This window comes from Mustelus asterias, unplaced genomic scaffold, assembly GCF_964213995.1.
Source record: "Mustelus asterias unplaced genomic scaffold, sMusAst1.hap1.1 HAP1_SCAFFOLD_945, whole genome shotgun sequence".
In the NCBI taxonomy this organism is placed as follows: Eukaryota; Metazoa; Chordata; class Chondrichthyes; order Carcharhiniformes; family Triakidae; genus Mustelus; species Mustelus asterias.
Genome location: NW_027590891.1, coordinates 42626 through 63935, shown reverse-complemented (window position 1 = coordinate 63935; position 21310 = coordinate 42626). Strand labels below are relative to the sequence as shown.

At 53.7% G+C, this 21310-nt stretch overlaps 1 protein-coding gene across 1 annotated transcript in view; it reads left to right on the top strand.

The window, feature by feature from the left end:
• Nucleotides 1-13863, top strand: part of LOC144487641 (guanylate-binding protein 1-like) — a 57730-nt gene extending 43867 nt beyond the window's left edge. The window contains exon 10 of the mRNA XM_078205718.1: nt 13060-13863. Within this exon, the coding sequence (XP_078061844.1) occupies nt 13060-13424 (365 nt within the window). The 3' untranslated portion in view covers nt 13425-13863. The remainder of the gene's footprint in view (nt 1-13059) is intronic.
• Nucleotides 13864-21310: the final 7447 nt, after the last annotated feature.

The window sequence follows — 21310 nt, the reverse complement described above, 5'->3', positions numbered from 1 at the left end:
AGTGAAGCTCCCTCTACACTGTCCCCCATCAAACACTCCCAGGACAGGTACAGCACGGGGTTAGATACAGAGTAAAGCTCCCTCTACACTGTCCCCCATCAAACACTCCCAGGACAGGTACAACACGGGGTTAGATACAGAGTAAAGCTCCCTCTACACTGTCCCCCATCAAACACTCCCAGGACAGGTACAGCACGGGGTTAGGTACAGAGTAAACCTCCCTCTACACTGTCCCCCATCAAACACTCCCAGGCCAGGTACAGCACGGGGTTAGATACAGAGTAAAGCTCCCTCTACACTGTCCCCCATCAAACACTCCCAGGACAGGTACAGCACGGGGTTAGATACAGAGTAAAGCTCCCTCTGCACTGTCCCCCATCAAACACTCCCAGGACAGGTACAGCACGGGGTTAGATACAGAGTAAAGCTCCCTCTACACTGTCCCCATCAAACACTCCCAGGACAGGTACAGCACGGGGTTAGATACAGAGTAAAGCTCCCTCTACACTGTCCCCCATCAAACACTCCCAGGACAGGTACAGCACGGGGTTAGATACAGAGTAAAGCTCCCTCTGCACTGTCCCCCATCAAACACTCCCAGGACAGGTACAGCACGGGGTTAGATGCAGAGTAAACCTCCCTCTACACTGTCCCCCATCAAACACTCCCAGGACAGGTACAGCACGGGGTTAGATACAAAGTAAAGCTCCCTCTACACTGTCCCCCATCAAACACTCCCAGGACAGGTACAGCACGGGGTTAGATACAGAGTAAAGCTCCCTCTACACTGTCCCATCAAACACTCCCAGGACAGGTACAGCACGGGGTTAGATACAGAGTAAAGCTCTCTCTCCACTGTCCCCCATCAAACACTCCCAGGACAGGTACAGCACGGGGTTAGATACAGAGTAAAGCTCCCTCTACACTGTCCCCATCAAACACTCCCAGGACAGGTACAGCACGGGGTTAGATACAGAGTGAAGCTCCCTCTACACTGTCCCCATCAAACACTCCCAGGACAGGTACAGCACGGGGTTAGATACAGAGTGAAGCTCCCTCTACACTGTCCCCAACAAACACTCCCAGGACAGGTACAGCACGGGGTTAGATACAGAGTAAAGCTCCCTCTACACTGTCCCCATCAAACACTCCCAGGACAGGTACAGCACGGGGTTAGATACAGAGTGAAGCTCCCTCTACACTGTCCCCCATCAAATACTCCCAGGACAGGTACAGCACGGGGTTAGATACAGAGTAAAGCTCCCTCTACACTGTCCCCATCAAACACTCCCAGGACAGGTACAGCACGGGGTTAGATACAGAGTGAAGCTCCCTCTACACTGTCCCCCATCAAATACTCCCAGGACAGGTACAGCACGGGGTTAGATACAGAGTAAAGCTCCCTCTACACTGTCCCCCATCAAACACTCCCAGGACAGGTACAGCACGGGGTTAGGTACAGAGTAAACCTCCCTCTACACTGTCCCCCATCAAACACTCCCAGGACAGGTACAGCACGGGGTGAGATACAGAGTAAAGCTCCCTCTACACTGTCCCCCATCAAACACTCCCAGGACAGGTACAGCACGGGGTTAGATACAGAGTAAAGCTCCCTCTACACTGTCCCCCATCAAACACTCCCAGGACAGGTACAGCACGGGGTTAGATACAGAGTAAAGATCCCTCTGCACTGTCCCCCATCAAACACTCCCAGGACAGGTACAGCACGGGGTTCGATGCAGAGTAAACCTCCCTCTACACTGTCCCCCATCAAACACTCCCAGGACAGGTACAGCACGGGGTTAGATACAGAGTAAAGCTCCCTCTACACTGTCCCCCATCAAACACTCCCAGGACAGGTACAGCACGGGGTTAGATACAGAGTAAAGCTCCCTCTACACTGTCCCCCATCAAACACTCCCAGGACAGGTACAGCACGGGGTTAGATACAGAGTAAAGCTCCCTCTACACTGTCCCCCATCAAACACTCCCAGGACAGGTACAGCACGGGGTTAGATACAGAGTAAAGCTCCCTCTACACTGTCCCATCAAACACTCCCAGGACAGGTACAGCACGGGGTTAGATACAGAGTAAAGCTCTCTCTACACTGTCCCCCATCAAACACTCCCAGGACAGGTACAGCACGGGGTTAGATACAGAGTAAAGCTCCCTCTACACTGTCCCCATCAAACACTCCCAGGACAGGTACAGCACGGGGTTAGATACAGAGTGAAGCTCCCTCTACACTGTCCCCATCAAACACTCCCAGGACAGGTACAGCACGGGGTTAGATACAGAGTGAAGCTCCCTCTACACTGTCCCCATCAAACACTCCCAGGACAGGTACAGCACGGGGTTAGATACAGAGTAAAGCTCCCTCTACACTGTCCCCATCAAACACTCCCAGGACAGGTACAGCACGTGGTTAGATACAGAGTGAAGCTCCCTCTACACTGTCCCCCATCAAACACTCCCAGGACAGGTACAGCACGGGGTTAGATACAGAGTAAAGCTCCCTCTACACTGTCCCCCATCAAACACTCCCAGGACAGGTACAACACGGGGTTAGATACAGAGTAAAGCTCCCTCTACACTGTCCCCATCAAACACTCCCAGGACAGGGACAGCACGGGGTTAGATACAGAGTAAAGCTCCCTCTACACTGTACCCCATCAAACACTCCCAGGACAGGTACAGCACGGGGTTAGATACAGAGTGAAGCTCCCTCTACACTGTCCCCCATCAAACACTCCCAGGACAGATACAGCGCGGGGTTAGATACAGAGTAAAGCTCCCTCTACACTGTCCCCCATCAAACACTCCCAGGACAGGTACAGCACGGGGTTAGATACAGAGTGAAGCTCCCTCTACACTGTCCCCAACAAACACTCCCAGGACAGGTACAGCACGGGGTTAGATACAGAGTAAAGCTCCCTCTACACTGTCCCCATCAAACACTCCCAGGACAGGTACAGCACGGGGTTAGATACAGAGTGAAACTCCCTCTACACTGTCCCCCATCAAATACTCCCAGGACAGGTACAGCACGGGGTTAGATACAGAGTAAAGCTCCCTCTACACTGTCCCCATCAAACAGTCCCAGGACAGGTACAGCACGGGGTTAGGTACAGAGTAAAGCTCCCTCTACACTGTCCCCCATCAAACACTCCCAGGACAGGTACAGCACGGGGTTAGATACAGAGTAAAGCTCCCTCTACACTGTCCCCCATCAAACACTCCCAGGACAGGTACAGCACGGGGTTAGATACAGAGTAAAGCTCCCTCTACACTGTCCCCCATCAAACACTCCCAGGACAGGTACAGCACGGGGTTAGATACAGAGTAAAGCTCCCTCTACACTGTCCCCCATCAAACACTCCCAGGACAGGTACAGCACGGGGTTAGATACAGAGTAAAGCTCCCTCTGCACTGTCCCCCATCAAACACTCCCAGGACAGGTACAGCACGGGGTTAGATGCAGAGTAAACCTCCCTCTACACTGTCCCCCATCAAACACTCCCAGGACAGGTACAGCACGGGGTTAGATACAGAGTAAAGCTCCCTCTACACTGTCCCCCATCAAACACTCCCAGGACAGGTACAGCACGGGGTTAGATACAGAGTAAAGCTCCCTCTACACTGTCCCCCATCAAACACTCCCAGGACAGGTACAGCACGGGGTTAGATACAGAGTAAAGCTCCCTCTACACTGTCCCCCATCAAACACTCCCAGGACAGGTACAGCACGGAGTTAGATACAGAGTAAAGCTCCCTCTACACTGTCCCCCATCAAACACTCCCAGGACAGGTACAACACGGGGTTAGATACAGAGTAAAGCTCCCTCTACACTGTCCCCATCAAACACTCCCAGGACAGGGACAGCACGGGGTTAGATACAGAGTAAAGCTCCCTCTACACTGTCCCCATCAAACACTCCCAGGACAGGTACAGCACGGGGTTAGATACAGAGTAAAGCTCCCTCTACACTGTCCCCCATCAAACACGCCCAGGACAGGTACAGCACGGGGTTAGATACAGAGTGAAGCTCCCTCTACACTGTCCCCCATCAAACACTCCCAGGACAGGGACAGCACGGGGTTAGATACAGAGTAAAGCTCCCTCTACACTGTCCCCATCAAACACTCCCAGGACAGCTACAGCACGGGGTTAGATACAGAGTAAAGCTCCCTCTACACTGTCCCCCATCAAACACTCCCAGGACAGGTACAGCACGGGGTTAGATACAGAGTAAAGCTCCCTGTACACTGTCCCCATCAAACACTCCCAGGACAGGTACAGCACGGGGTTAGATACAGAGTAAAGCTCCCTCTACACTGTCCCCATCAAACACTCCCAGGACAGGTACAGCACGGGGTTAGATACAGAGTAAAGCTCCCTCTACACTGTCCCCCATCAAACACTCCCAGGACAGGTACAGCACGGGGTTAGATACAGAGTAGAACTCCCTCTACACTGTCCCCCATCAAACACTCCCAGGACAGGGACAGCACGGGGTTAGATATAGAGTTAAGCTCCCTCTACACTGTCCCCATCAAACACTCCCAGGACAGGGACAGCACGGGGTTAGATACAGAGTAAAGCTCCTCCGACACTGTCCCCATCAAACACTCCCAGGACAGCTACAGCACGGGTTAGATACAGAGTAAAGCTCCCTCTACAATGTCCCCCATCAAACACTCCCAGGACAGGTACAGCACGGGGTTAGATACAGAGTAAACCTCCCTCTACACTGTCCCCCATCAAACACTCCCAGGACAGGTACAGCACGGGGTTAGATACAGAGTAAAGCTCCCTCTACACTGTCCCCCATCAAACACTCCCAGGACAGGTACAGCACGGGGTTAGATACAGTGTAAAGCTCCCTCTACACTGTCCCCCATCAAACACTCCCAGGAGAGGTACAGCACGGGGTTAGATACAGAGTACAGCTCCCTCTACACTGTCCCCCATCAAACACTCCCAGGACAGGTACAGCACGGGGTTAGATACAGAGTAAAGCTCCCTCTACACTGTCCCCCATCAAACACTCCCAGGACAGGTACAGCACGGGGTTAGATACAGAGTAAAGCTCCCTCTACACTGTCCCCCATCAAACACTCCCAGGACAGGTACAGCACGGGGTTAGGTACAGAGTAAACCTCCCTCTACACTGTCCCATCAAACACTCCCAGGACAGGTACAGCACGGGGTTAGATACAGAGTAAAGCTCTCTCTACACTGTCCCCCATCAAACACTCCCAGGACAGGTACAGCACGGGGTTAGATACAGAGTAAAGCTCCCTCTACACTGTCCCCATCAAACACTCCCAGGACAGGTACAGCACGGGGTTAGATACAGAGTGAAGCTCCCTCTACACTGTCCCCATCAAACACTCCCAGGACAGGTACAGCACGGGGTTAGATACAGAGTAAAGCTCCCTCTACACTGTCCCCATCAAACACTCCCAGGACAGGTACAGCACGGGGTTAGATACAGAGTGAAGCTCCCTCTACACTGTCCCCAACAAACACTCCCAGGACAGGTACAGCACGGGGTTAGATACAGAGTAAATCTCCCTCTACACTGTCCCCATCAAACACTCCCCGGACAGGTACAGCACGGGGTTAGATACAGAGTGAAGCTCCCTCTACACTGTCCCCCATCAAATACTCCCAGGACAGGTCCAGCACGGGGTTAGATACAGAGTAAAGCTCCCTCTACACTGTCCCCATCAAACACTCCCAGGACAGGTACCGCACGGGGTTAGATACAGAGTAAAGCTCCCTCTACATTGTCCCCCATCAAACACTCCCAGGACAGGTCCAGCACGGGGTTAGATACAGAGTAAAGCTCCCTCTACACTGTCCCCCATCAAACACTCCCAGGACAGGTACAGCACGGGGTTAGGTACAGAGTAAACCTCCCTCTACACTGTCCCCCATCAAACACTCCCAGGACAGGTACAGCACGGGGTTAGATACAGAGTAAAGCTCCCTCTACACTGTCCCCCATCAAACACTCCCAGGACAGGTACAGCACGGGGTTAGATACAGAGTAAAGCTCCCTCTGCACTGTCCCCCATCAAACACTCCCAGGACAGGTACAGCACGGGGTTAGATGCAGAGTAAACCTCCCTCTACACTGTCCCCATCAAACACTCCCAGGACAGGTACAGCACGGGGTTAGATACAGAGTAAAGCTCCCTCTACACTGTCCCCCATCAAACACTCCCAGGACAGGTACAGCATGGGGTTAGATACAGAGTAAAGCTCCCTCTACACTGTCCCATCAAACACTCCCAGGACAGGTACAGCACGGGGTTAGATACAGAGTAAAGCTCTCTCTACACTGTCCCCCATCAAACACTCCCAGGACAGGTACAGCACGGGGTTAGATACAGAGTAAAGCTCCCTCTACACTGTCCCCATCAAACACTCCCAGGACAGGTACAGCACGGGGTTAGATACAGAGTGAAGCTCCCTCCACACTGTCCCCATCAAACACTCCCAGGACAGGTATAGCACGGGGTTAGATACAGAGTGAAGCTCCCTCTACACTGTCCCCATCAAACACTCCCAGGACAGGTACAGCACGGCGTTAGATACAGAGTGAAGCTCCCTCTACACTGTCCCCATCAAACACTCCCAGGACAGGTACAGCACGGGGTTAGATACAGAGTAAAGCTCCCTCTACACTGTCCCCATCAAACACTCCCAGGACAGGTACAGCACGGGGTTAGATACAGAGTGAAGCTCCCTCTACACTGTCCCCCATCAAACACTCCCAGGACAGGTACAGCACGTGGTTAGATACAGAGTAAAGCTCCCTCTACACTGTCCCCATCAAACACTCCCAGGACAGGTTCAGCACGGGGTTAGATACAGAGTAAAGCTCCCTCTACACTGTCCCCATCAAACACTCCCAGGACAGGTACAGCACGGGGTTAGATACAGAGTAAAGCTCCCTCTACACTGTCCCCATCAAACACTCCCAGGACAGGTACAGCACGGGGTTAGATACAGAGTAAAGCTCCCTCTACACTGTCCCCATCAAACACTCCCAGGACAGGTACAGCACGGGGTTAGATACAGAGTAAAGATCCCTCTACACTGTCCCCCATCAAACACTCCCAGGACAGGTACAGCACGGGGTTAGATACAGAGTAAAGCTCCCTCTACACTGTCCCCATCAAACACTCCCAGGACAGGTACAGCACGGGGTTAGATACAGAGTGAAGCTCCCTCCACACTGTCCCCATCAAACACTCCCAGGACAGGTATAGCACGGGGTTAGATACAGAGTGAAGCTCCCTCTACACTGTCCCCATCAAACACTCCCAGGACAGGTACAGCACGGCGTTAGATACAGAGTGAAGCTCCCTCTACACTGTCCCCATCAAACACTCCCAGGACAGGTACAGCACGGGGTTAGATACAGAGTAAAGCTCCCTCTACACTGTCCCCATCAAACACTCCCAGGACAGGTACAGCACGGCGTTAGATACAGAGTGAAGCTCCCTCTACACTGTCCCCATCAAACACTCCCAGGACAGGTACAGCACGGGGTTAGATACAGAGTAAAGCTCCCTCTACACTGTCCCCATCAAACACTCCCAGGACAGGTACAGCACGGGGTTAGATACAGAGTGAAGCTCCCTCTACACTGTCCCCATCAAACACTCCCAGGACAGGTACAGCACGGGGTTAGATACAGAGTGAAGCTCCCTCTACACTGTCCCCATCAAACACTCCCAGGACAGGTACAGCACGGGGTTAGATACAGAGTAAAGCTCCCTCTACACTGTCCCCATCAAACACTCCCAGGACAGGTACAGCACGGCGTTAGATACAGAGTGAAGCTCCCTCTACACTGTCCCCATCAAACACTCCCAGGACAGGTACAGCACGGGGTTAGATACAGAGTAAAGCTCCCTCTACACTGTCCCCATCAAACACTCCCAGGACAGGTACAGCACGGGGTTAGATACAGAGTGAAGCTCCCTCTACACTGTCCCCCATCAAACACTCCCAGGACAGGTACAGCACGTGGTTAGATACAGAGTAAAGCTCCCTCTACACTGTCCCCATCAAACACTCCCAGGACAGGTTCAGCACGGGGTTAGATACAGAGTAAAGCTCCCTCTACACTGTCCCCATCAAACACTCCCAGGACAGGTACAGCACGGGGTTAGATACAGAGTAAAGCTCCCTCTACACTGTCCCCATCAAACACTCCCAGGACAGGTACAGCACGGGGTTAGATACAGAGTAAAGCTCCCTCTACACTGTCCCCATCAAACACTCCCAGGACAGGTACAGCACGGGGTTAGATACAGAGTAAAGCTCCCTCTACACTGTCCCCATCAAACACTCCCAGGACAGGTACAGCACGGGGTTAGATACAGAGTAAAGCTCCCTCTACACTGTCCCCCATCAAACACTCCCAGGACAGGTACAGCACGGGGTTAGATACAGAGTATAACTCCCTCTACACTGTCCCCCATCAAACACTCCCAGGACAGGTACAGCACGGGGTTAGATACAGAGTAAAGCTCCCTCTACACTGTCCCCATCAAACACTCCCAGGACAGGGACAGCACGGGGTTAGATACAGAGTAAAGCTCCTCCGACACTGTCCCCATCAAACACTCCCAGGACAGCTACAGCACGGGTTAGATACAGAGTAAAGCTCCCTCTACACTGTCCCCCATCAAACACTCCCAGGACAGGTACAGCACGGGGTTAGATACAGAGTAAACCTCCCTCTACACTGTCCCCCATCAAACACTCCCAGGACAGGTACAGCACGGGGTTAGATACAGAGTAAAGCTCCCTCTACACTGTCCCCCATCAAACACTCCCAGGACAGGTACAGCACGGGGTTAGATACAGTGTAAAGCTCCCTCTACACTGTCCCCCATCAAACACTCCCAGGACAGGTACAGCACGGGGTTAGATACAGAGTAAAGCTCCCTCTACACTGTCCCCCATCAAACACTCCCAGGACAGGTACAGCACGGGGTTAGATACAGAGTAAAGCTCCCTCTACACTGTCCCCCATCAAACACTCCCAGGACAGGTACAGCACGGGGTTAGGTACAGAGTAAACCTCCCTCTACACTGTCCCCCATCAAACACTCCCAGGCCAGGTACAGCACGGGGTTAGATACAGAGTAAAGCTCCCTCTACACTGTCCCCCATCAAACACTCCCAGGACAGGTACAGCACGGGGTTAGATACAGAGTAAAGCTCCCTCTACACTGTCCCCCATCAAACACTCCCAGGACAGGTACAGCACGGGGTTAGATACAGAGTAAAGCTCCCTCTACACTGTCCCATCAAACACTCCCAGGACAGGTACAGCACGGGGTTAGATACAGAGTAAAGCTCTCTCTACACTGTCCCCCATCAAACACTCCCAGGACAGGTACAGCACGGGGTTAGATACAGAGTAAAGCTCCCTCTACACTGTCCCCATCAAACACTCCCAGGACAGGTACAGCACGGGGTTAGATACAGAGTGAAGCTCCCTCTACACTGTCCCCATCAAACACTCCCAGGACAGGTACAGCACGGGGTTAGATACAGAGTGAAGCTCCCTCTACACTGTCCCCAACAAACACTCCCAGGACAGGTACAGCACGGGGTTAGATACAGAGTAAATCTCCCTCTACACTGTCCCCATCAAACACTCCCAGGACAGGTACAGCACGGCGTTAGATACAGAGTGAAGCTCCCTCTACACTGTCCCCCATCAAATACTCCCAGGACAGGTCCAGCACGGGGTTAGATACAGAGTAAAGCTCCCTCTACACTGTCCCCATCAAACACTCCCAGGACAGGTACCGCACGGGGTTAGATACAGAGTAAAGCTCCCTCTACACTGTCCCCCATCAAACACTCCCAGGACAGGTCCAGCACGGGGTTAGATACAGAGTAAAGCTCCCTCTACACTGTCCCCCATCAAACACTCCCAGGACAGGTACAGCACGGGGTTAGGTACAGAGTAAACCTCCCTCTACACTGTCCCCCATCAAACACTCCCAGGACAGGTACAGCACGGGGTTAGATACAGAGTAAAGCTCCCTCTACACTGTCCCCCATCAAACACTCCCAGGACAGCTACAGCACGGGGTTAGATACAGAGTAAAGCTCCCTCTGCACTGTCCCCCATCAAACACTCCCAGGACAGGTACAGCACGGGGTTAGATGCAGAGTAAACCTCCCTCTACACTGTCCCCCATCAAACACTCCCAGGACAGGTACAGCACGGGGTTAGATACAGAGTAAAGCTCCCACTACACTGTCCCCATCAAACACTCCCAGGACAGGTACAGCACGGGGTTAGATACAGAGTAAAGCTCCCTCTACACTGTCCCCCATCAAACACTCCCAGGACAGGTACAGCATGGGGTTAGATACAGAGTAAAGCTCCCTCTACACTGTCCCATCAAACACTCCCAGGACAGGTACAGCACGGGGTTAGATACAGAGTAAAGCTCTCTCTACACTGTCCCCCATCAAACACTCCCAGGACAGGTACAGCACGGGGTTAGATACAGAGTAAAGCTCCCTCTACACTGTCCCCATCAAACACTCCCAGGACAGGTACAGCACGGGGTTAGATACAGAGTAAAGCTCCCTCCACACTGTCCCCATCAAACACTCCCAGGACAGGTATAGCACGGGGTTAGATACAGAGTGAAGCTCCCTCTACACTGTCCCCATCAAACACTCCCAGGACAGGTACAGCACGGGTTTAGATACAGAGTAAAGCTCCCTCTACACTGTCCCCATCAAACACTCCCAGGACAGGTACAGCACGGGGTTAGATACAGAGTAAAGCTCCCTCTACACTGTCCCCCATCAAACACTCCCAGGACAGGTACAGCACGGCGTTAGATACAGAGTGCAGCTCCCTCTACACTGTCCCCATCAAACACTCCCAGGACAGGTACAGCACGGGGTTAGATACAGAGTAAAGCTCCCTCTACACTGTCCCCATCAAACACTCCCAGGACAGGTACAGCACGGGGTTAGATACAGAGTGAAGCTCCCTCTACACTGTCCCCCATCAAACACTCCCAGGACAGGTACAGCACGTGGTTAGATACAGAGTAAAGCTCCCTCTACACTGTCCCCATCAAACACTCCCAGGACAGGTTCAGCACGGGGTTAGATACAGAGTAAAGCTCCCTCTACACTGTCCCCATCAAACACTCCCAGGACAGGTACAGCACGGGGTTAGATACAGAGTAAAGCTCCCTCTACACTGTCCCCATCAAACACTCCCAGGACAGGTACAGCACGGGGTTAGATACAGAGTAAAGCTCCCTCTACACTGTCCCCATCAAACACTCCCAGGACAGGTACAGCACGGCGTTAGATACAGAGTGAAGCTCCCTCTACACTGTCCCCATCAAACTCTCCCAGGACAGGTACAGCACGGGGTTAGATACAGAGTAAAGCTCCCTCTACACTGTCCCCATCAAACACTCCCAGGACAGGTACAGCACGGGGTTAGATACAGAGTGAAGCTCCCTCTACACTGTCCCCATCAAACACTCCCAGGACAGGTACAGCACGGCGTTAGATACAGAGTGAAGCTCCCTCTACACTGTCCCCATCAAACACTCCCAGGACAGGTACAGCACGGGGTTAGATCCAGAGTAAAGCTCCCTCTACACTGTCCCCATCAAACACTCCCAGGACAGGTACAGCACGGCGTTAGATACAGAGTGAAGCTCCCTCTACACTGTCCCCATCAAACACTCCCAGGACAGGTACAGCACGGGGTTAGATACAGAGTAAAGCTCCCTCTACACTGTCCCCATCAAACACTCCCAGGACAGGTACAGCACGGGGTTAGATACAGAGTGAAGCTCCCTCTACACTGTCCCCCATCAAACACTCCCAGGACAGGTACAGCACGTGGTTAGATACAGAGTAAAGCTCCCTCTACACTGTCCCCATCAAACACTCCCAGGACAGGTACAGCACGGGGTTAGATACAGAGTAAAGCTCCCTCTACACTGTCCCCATCAAACACTCCCAGGACAGGTTCAGCACGGGGTTAGATACAGAGTAAAGCTCCCTCTACACTGTCCCCATCAAACACTCCCAGGACAGGTTCAGCACGGGGTTAGATACAGAGTAAAGCTCCCTCTACACTGTCCCCATCAAACACTCCCAGGACAGGTACAGCACGGGGTTAGATACAGAGTAAAGCTCCCTCTACACTGTCCCCATCAAACACTCCCAGGACAGGTACAGCACGGGGTTAGATACAGAGTAAAGCTCCCTCTACACTGTCCCCCATCAAACACTCCCAGGACAGGTACAGCACGGGGTTAGATACAGAGTAAAGCTCCCTCTACACTGTCCCCATCAAACACTCCCAGGACAGGTACAGCACGGGGTTAGATACAGAGTAAAGCTCCCTCTACACTGTCCCCCATCAAACACTCCCAGGACAGGTACAGCACGGGGTTAGATACAGAGTAAAGCTCCCTCTACACTGTCCCCCATCAAACACTCCCAGGACAGGTACAGCACGGGGTTAGATACAGAGTAAAGCTCCCTCTACACTGTCCCCCATCAAACACTCCCAGGACAGGTACAGCACGGGGTTAGATACAGAGTAAAGCTCCCTCTACACTGTCCCCCATCAAACACTCCCAGGACAGGTACAGCACGGGGTTAGATACAGAGTAAAGCTCCCTCTACACTGTCCCCATCAAACACTCCCAGGACAGGTACAGCACGGGGTTAGATACAGAGTAAAGCTCCCTCTACACTGTCCCCCATCAAACACTCCCAGGACAGCTACAGCACGGCGTTAGATACAGAGTAAAGCTCCCTCTACACTGTCCCCATCAAACACTCCCAGGACAGGTACAGCACGGGGTTAGATACAGAGTAAAGCTCCCTCTACACTGTCCCCCATCAAACACTCCCAGGACAGCTACAGCACGGGAGAATAGCGCTGTTTAAATGCACGGTGAACAATACCATTGAGGTTGATCTGTGTTGAATTTGATTTGTCTTTCTTCCTCAGACTTGAACGAAAAGATTAATGATATCAGGAGTATCCGAGCCAAGGAGTTACGGAGAGACGAGACGGAGTCTGCCCGACGTGCCGAGTTGGTCGATCAGTGGAAGGGGAAATATGAGGAGGAGAGGGCATTGAGGGTGGAGCAACAAAAGGCAGCCATCGAACACAGAGAGGAGGAGGTGACAAAATACCGTGAGGAGGGTCGTCTGCAAGAGAGCTCCCGCCTGGAGGTGGACATGAGACGATTGATTGGAGAGCAAACGAGGACACAGAATCTCTCATTCTGGCAGTACCTCATTCTTAATCTCTTAACTTTCGCTGCGGAAATTCTGCCATTTGTAAGAAATGTCATACTGAAACTGAAGTGATCCATGCCTCATTGTCAAACCCTCCCCTCCGTCAAAGACCCCACCAGCAATTAAACCCACAAATCTTTTATTCATTGGTGGGACATGGGTGTCGCTGGCTGGCTGGCTGGCTGGCTGTCTGGCCGGCTGGCTGGCTGTCTGGCCGGCTGGCTGGCTGTCTGGCCGGCTGGCTGGCTGTCTGGCCGGCTGGCTGGCTGTCTGGCTGTCTGGCTTCCTGTCTGGACCCACCATTTATACCCACCTCTTTCCCTTCCGGAGACCATACCTCTCGATTCCCATCCTATTCATGTGTTTGTCCGACCGCCCATTTGCCATGTCAATTATATCGAAGAGTTGGGCTTTGGGGAGGGTGCAGAGAATTGTGGAGGGTTTGTGAAAATTATGAGGTCGACTCAAAGACACCGTGGCCCGAAATTCAGAAATAAAGCTTTGAATCCAGCTCATTGTGTCGCATTGTTTCATTCCCCCACCCCCAGAAGCAAACACTGTGGCCATTCTCCACACAAAGACATTTGTTAGTTGAGGGTCGTCACCGGGAGGGTGTACGTGGGGGTGTGGGAGGGGGTTAAATGGCTGGGTAGAGTCGGTGATAGCGGGGGAAGAGTGTAAAGGTTGGGGACGTAATGGGGGCTTTGGGAGTGGGGGGGGCGGGTAACTGAGGGGTCCCGCAAAACTCAAAACCTGCTGGTCCCCCCCACGCCGACACTATAGTTAAGAAAGCCCCACCAACGTCTCTACTTTCTCAGGAGACTGAGGAAATTCGGCATGTCAGCTCCGACTCTCACCAACTTTTACAGATGCCCCATAGAAAGCATCCTTTCTGGGTTGTATCACAGCTCGGTCTGGGGCTCCTGCTCTGCCCAAGACCGCAAGGAACTACAAAGGGTCGTGAATGTAGCCCAGTCCCATCACCAGCCTCCCATCCATTGACTCCGTCTACACTTCCCTCGGGAAAAGCAGCCGGCATAATTAAGGACCCCCACGCACCCCGGACATTCTCTCTTCCACCTTCTTCCGTCGGGGAAAAGATACAAAAGTCTGAGGTCACGTACCGACCGACTCAAGAACAGCTTCTTCCCTGCTGCTGTCAGACTTTTGAATGGACCGACCTGGCCTTAAGTCGATCTTTCTCTACACCCGAGCTATGACTGTAACATTACATTCTGCACCCTCTCCTTTCCTTCTCTGTGAACGGTATGCTTTGTCAGTATAGTGTGCAAGAAACAATACTTTTCACTGTTTCGCCCGGATCCCTCTGTCCCGCAGTGACGCCCGGATCCCTCTGTCCCACAGTGACGCCCGGATCCCTCTGTCCCACAGTGACACCCGGATCCCTCTGTCCCACAGTGACGCCCGGATCCCACTGTCCCACAGTGACGCCCGGATCCCTCTGTCCCACAGTGACGCCCGGATCCCTCTGTCCCGCAGCGACGCCCGGATCCCTCTGTCCCGCAGTGACGCCCGGATCCCTCTGTCCCGCAGTGACGCCCGGATCCCTCTGTCCCACAGCGACGCCCGGATCCCTCTGTCCCACAGCGACGCCCGGATCCCTCAGTCCCACAGTGACGCCCGGATCCCTCTGTCCCGCAGCGACGCCCGGATCCCTCTGTCCCACAGTGACACCCAGATCCCTCTGTCCCGCAGTGACGCCCAGATCCCTCTGTCCCCCAGCGACGCCCGGATCCCTCTGTCCCCCAGCGACGCCCGGATCCCTCAGTCCCACAGCGACGCCCGGATCCCTCTGTCCCACAGCGACGCCCGGATCCCTCTGTCCCACAGCGACGCCCGGATCCCTCTGTCCCACAGCGACGCCCGGATCCCTCTGTCCCACAGCGACGCCCGGATCCCTCTGTCCCACAGCGCCACCCGGATCCCTCTGTCCCACAGTGACGCCCGGATCCCTCTGTCCCACAGCGACGCCCGGATCCCTCTGTCCCACAGCGACGCCCGGATCCCTCTGTCCCACAGCGACGCCCGGGTCCCTCTGTCCCACAGTGACGCCCGGATCCCTCTGTCCCACAGCGACGCCCAGATCCCTCTGTCCCGCAGCGATGCCCGGATCCCTCTGTCCCACAGCGACGCCCGGATCCCTCTGTCCCGCAGTGACGCCCGGATCCCTCTGTCCCACAGCGACGCCCGGCTCCCTCTGTCCCGCAGCGACGCCCGGATCCCTCTGTCCCGCAGTGACGCCCGGATCCCTCTGTCCCGCAGTGACGCCCGGATCCCTATGTCCCGCCCGGATCCCTCTGTCCCACAGCGACGCCCGGCTCCCTCTGTCTCACAGCGACACCCGGATCCCTCTGTCCCACAGCGACACCCGGATCCCACTGTCCCACAGCGACGCCCGGATCCCTCTGTCCCACAGTGACGCCCGGATCCCTCTGTCTCACAGCGACACCCGGATCCCTCTGTCCCACAGTGACGCCCGGATCCCTCTGTCCCACAGCGACGCCCGGATCCCTCTGTCCCCCAGCGACGCCCGGATCCCTCAGTCCCACAGCGACGCCCGGATCCCTCTGTCCCACAGCGACGCCCGGATCCCTCTGTCCCACAGCGACGCCCGGATCCCTCTGTCCCACAGCGACGCCCGGATCCCTCTGTCCCGCAGCGACGCCCGGATCCCTCTGTCCCGCAGTGACGCCCGGATCCCTCTGTCCCACAGCGACACCCGGATCCCTCTGTCCCACAGCGATGCCCGGATCCCTCTGTCCCACAGCGACGCCCGGATCCCTCTGTCCCACAGCGACACCCGGATCCCTCTGTCCCACAGCGACGCCCGGATCCCTCTGTCCCACAGCGACGCCTGGATCCCTCTGTCCCACAGCGCCACCCGGATCCCTCTGTCCCGCAGTGACACCCGGATCCCTCTGTCCCGCAGTGACGCCCGGATCCCTCTCTCCCGCAGTGATAAACAATACTTTTCACTGTATAATAATAAATGTGACAATAGTCAATGAATTAAATGTCATTAAATTGGGTTGAAGTGAATTAAATTATTAAATGAAATGGAATTAAGTTCATTGAGATTGTTCCAATTCCATTCAACCCAACTCAGTTCAAACTGGGCCATTGGGGAGGATCAATCATGGCGGCTCCAGCAGCTCCAATCCTCACAACGCGGCCAAGATCCTGCCAGTACCAAAGATGGCCGCCGGCCGTCTTCCCTCCCTCCCCAAAAACAGAGCAGCGCGCATGCGGCCTCCGCCCCGAGCGCCCGTCCCGAACATGGCGCCATCCCCTCCCGCCGCAGTTCGGCAATGCGCGCATGCTCCGCTTTGTGGAGATGACGCCCCGCCCCGAGGAGAGGGAAGGGCCGACCCGCGCCTGTGTCTGAAAGATGGCGGATCCTCTAATTGTCACACGGTGTGTGTTCTTTCTCTGCCAGGACCAGCCGCCGCCATTTTAAAGGGGAGGTGGTGGTGGCGGACGAAACGGTGGCTGCTGGGCCGGGTCTGGGAGTTTGGAGGAGCGGCGCTGGGAGCCGGGGGGGAGGGGGGAGACGGGGAGCGAGGATGAAGCTGCTGAGCAAATTGACGTAAGAAGTCTCACAACACCAGGTTAAAGTCCAACAGGTTTATTTGGGAGCAAATGCCATTAGCTTTCGGAGCGCTGCTCCTTCGCCAGATGGAGTGGAAATCTGCTCTCAAACAGTGCAAACAGACAGAATCAAGTTATAGAATACTGATTAGAATGCGAATCCTACAGCCAGTCAGGTCTTAAAGATACAGACAATGTGAGTGGAGGGAACATTAAGCACAGGTTAAAGAGATGTGTATTGTCTCCAGACAGGACAGCCAGTGAGATTCTGCAAGTCCAGGAGGCAAGCTGTGGGGGTTACAGATAGTGTGACATAAATCCAACATCCCGGTTTAGATAAAGAGTAAAGCTCCCTCTACACTGTCCCCATCAAACACTCCCAGGACAGGTACAGCACGGGGTTAGATACAGAGTAAAGCTCCCTCTACACTGTCCCCATCAAACACTCCCAGGACAGGTACAGCACGGGGTTAGATACAGAGTAAAGCTCCCTCTACACTGTCCCCATCAAACACTCCCAGGACAGGTACAGCACGGGGTTAGATACAGAGTAAAGCTCCCTCTACACTGTCCCCCATCAAACACTCCCAGGACAGGTACAGCACGGGGTTAGATACAGAGTAAAGCTCCCTCTACACTGTCCCCATCAAACACTCCCAGGACAGGTACAGCACGGGGTTAGATACAGAGTAAAGCTCCCTCTACACTGTCCCCCATCAAACACTCCCAGGACAGGTACAGCACGGGGTTAGATACAGAGTAAAGCTCCCTCTACACTGTCCCCATCAAACACTCCCAGGACAGGTACAGCACGGGGTTAGATACAGAGTAAAGCTCCCTCTACACTGTCCCCCATCAAACACTCCCAGGACAGGTACAGCACGGGGTTAGATACAGAGTAAAGCTCCCTCTACACTGTCCCCCATCAAACACTCCCAGGACAGGTACAGCACGGGGTTAGATACAGAGTAACGCTCCCTCGACACTGTCCCCCATCAAACACTCCCAGGACAGGTACAGCACGGGGTTAGATACACAGTAAAGCTCCCTCTACACTGTCCCCATCAAACACTCCCAGGACAGGTACAGCACGGGGTTAGATACAGAGTGAAGCTCCCTCTACACTGTCCCCATCAAACACTCCCAGGGCAGGTACAGCACGGGGTTAGATACAGAGTAAAGCTCCCTCTACACTGTCCCCCATCAAACACTCCCAGGACAGGTACAGCACGGGGTTAGATACAGAGTGAAGCTCCCTCTACACTGTCCCCCATCAAACACTCCCAGGACAGGTACAGCACGGGGTTAGATACAGAGTAAAGCTCCCTCTACACTGTCCCCCATCAAACACTCCCAGGACAGGTACAGCACGGGGTTAGATACAGAGTGAAGCTCCCTCTACACTGTCCCCCATCAAACACTCCCAGGACAGGTACAGCACGGGGTTAGATACAGAGTAACGCTCCCTCGACACTGTCCCCCATCAAACACTCCCAGGACAGGTACAGCACGGGGTTAGATACACAGTAAAGCTCCCTCTACACTGTCCCCCATCAAACACTCCCGGGACAGGTGCAGCACGGGGTTAAATACAGAGTAAAGCTCCCTCTACACTGTCCCCCATCAAACACTCCCAGGACAGGTACAGCACGGGGTTAGATACAGAGTGAAGCTCCCTCTACACTGTCCCCATCAAACACTCCCAGGACAGGTACAGCACGGGGTTAGATACAGAGTAAAGCTCCCTCTACACTGTCCCCCATCAAACACTCCCAGGACAGGTACAGCACGGGGTTAGATACAGAGTGAAGCTCCCTCTACACTGTCCCCCATCAAACACTCCCAGGACAGGTACAGCACGGGGTTAGATACAGAGTAAAGCTCCCTCTACACTGTCCCCCATCAAACACTCCCAGGACAGGTACAGCACGGGGTTAGATACAGAGTGAAGCTCCCTCTACACTGTCCCCCATCAAACACTCCCAGGACAGGTACAGCACGGGGTTAGATACAGAGTAAAGCTCCCTCTACACTGTCCCCATCAAACACTGATGTGGAAATGCCGGCGTTGGACTGGGGTGAACACAGTAAGAAGTCTCACAACACCAGGTTAAAGTCCAACAGGTTTATTTGGGAGCAAATACCATTCGCTTTCGGAGCGCAGCTCCTTCGTCAGATGGAGTGGAAATCTGCTCTCAAACAGTGCACAGAGACACAGAAATCAAGTTACAGAATACTGATTAGAATGCGAATCCCTACAGCCAGCCAGATCTTAAAGATACAGGCAATGTGAGTGGAGGGAGCATTAAGCACAGGTTAAAGAGATGTGTATTCTCTCCAGACAGGACAGCCAGTGAGATTCTACAAGCCCAGGGGGCAAGCTGTGGGGGTTACCGATAGTGTGACATAAATCCAACATCCCGGTTTCGGCCGTCCTCATGTGTACGGAACTTGGCTGAAATTGCTTGATAGGGACAACTCTGGGTGGGTGAGGGGAGGGTAACCATGGCAACTCAGAGGGGGGTTAACTGAGGGGGGGAGGGGCACCGGGTGGGGGGGTGGAGGGGAGGGACCCGTGTCCCACGAATGAATATTAAACGGGAATCTGCAGGAGTGGGGTAAGGGGGTGCGGGGGCGTGGGTGGAGGAGAGCTTGGAATCAGCTGATCACATGACCCTGTCACTCCTGTCTCTTGTACCCTCGGGGAGATTGAACAGAATGATCACTCCGTCATGGTTTTAGCCGTCCTCCTCTGCAGTATGTTCGTCGACAACAGCAAGGACATCATTACACAGGGGTCCCTGAGGGACCTCCAGTATCCTTAACTGGCCCCGTCTGGACTGACACACCTGGACTTTCCACAGGGAACACACATCTGGATCACAGGTTTTGAGTTGGTTTATTATAGAACATAGAACAGGACAGCACAGAACAGGCCCTTCGGCCCACGATGTTGTGCCGAGCTTTATCTGAAACCAAGAGCAAGCTATCCCACTCCCTATCATCCTGGTGTGCTCCATGTGCCTATCCAATAACCGCTTAAATGTTCCTAAAGTGTCTGACTCCACTATCACTGCAGGCAGTCCATTCCACACCCCAACCACTCTCTGCGTAAAGAACCTACCTCTGATATCCTTCCTGTATCTCCCACCACGAACCCTATAGTTATGCCCCCTTGTAATAGCTCCATCCACCCGAGGAAACAGTCTTTGAACGTTCACTCTATCTATCCCCTTCATCATTTTACACACCTCTATTAAGTCTCCCCTCAGCCTCCTCCGCTCCAGAGAGAACAGCCCCAGCTCCCTCAACCTTTCCTCATATGACCTACCCTCCAAACCAGGCAGCATCCTGGTAAATCTCCTCTGCACTCCCTCCAGCGCTTCCACATCCTTCCCATAGTGAGGCGACCAGAACTGCACACAATATTCCAAATGTGGTCTCACCAAGGTCCTGTACAGTTGCAGCATAACCCCACGGCTCTTAAACTCCAACCCCTGTTAATAAAAGCTAACACACTATAGGCCTTCTTCACAGCTCTATCCACTTGACTGGCAACCTTTAGAGATCTGTGGATATGGACCCCAAGATCTCTCTGTTCCTCCACAGTCTTCAGAACCCTACCTTTGACCCTGTAAACCACATTTAAATTAGTCCTACCAAAATGAATCACCTCACATTTATAATGAATCACCTCACATTTATTGTCACGTGTATTGGGACACAGTGAAAAGTATTGTCTCTTGCGCGCTATACAGACAAAGCAGACCGTTCATAGAGTACAGAGGGATGAGGGAAAAGGATTGGGTGCAGAATACAGTGTTCCAGTCACAATTCGAGCCTTGAGATGGATGAATTTAATATACGGTATGTGGCACGGTAGCACAGTGGGTTAGCACTGCTGGGTTAGGTGGATTGGCCGTGCTAAAATTGCCCCTTCGTGTCCTGGGATGTGTAGGTTAGAGGGATTAGTGGGTAAATATGTCGGGATATGGGGGTAGGGCCTGGGTGGGATTGTGGTCGGTGCAGACTCGATGGGCCGAATGGCCTCTTTCTGTGCTGTAGGGATTCGAAGATTCTAAGATGGTCGCTCTCTGTACACTGTACACAGACTGGAGTCTCTCAGTCCCCTCTCTCAGGGAGATATCTGTACACTGACTGGTGTCTCTCAGTCCTCTCTCTCTCTCTCAGGGAGATATCTGTACACTGACTGGTGTCTCTCAGTCCTCTCTCTCTCTCAGGGAGATATCTGTACACAGACTGGAGTCTCTCAGTCCCCTCTCTCAGGGAGATATCTGTACACTGACTGGTGTCTCTCAGTCCTCTCTCTCTCTCTCAGGGAGATATCT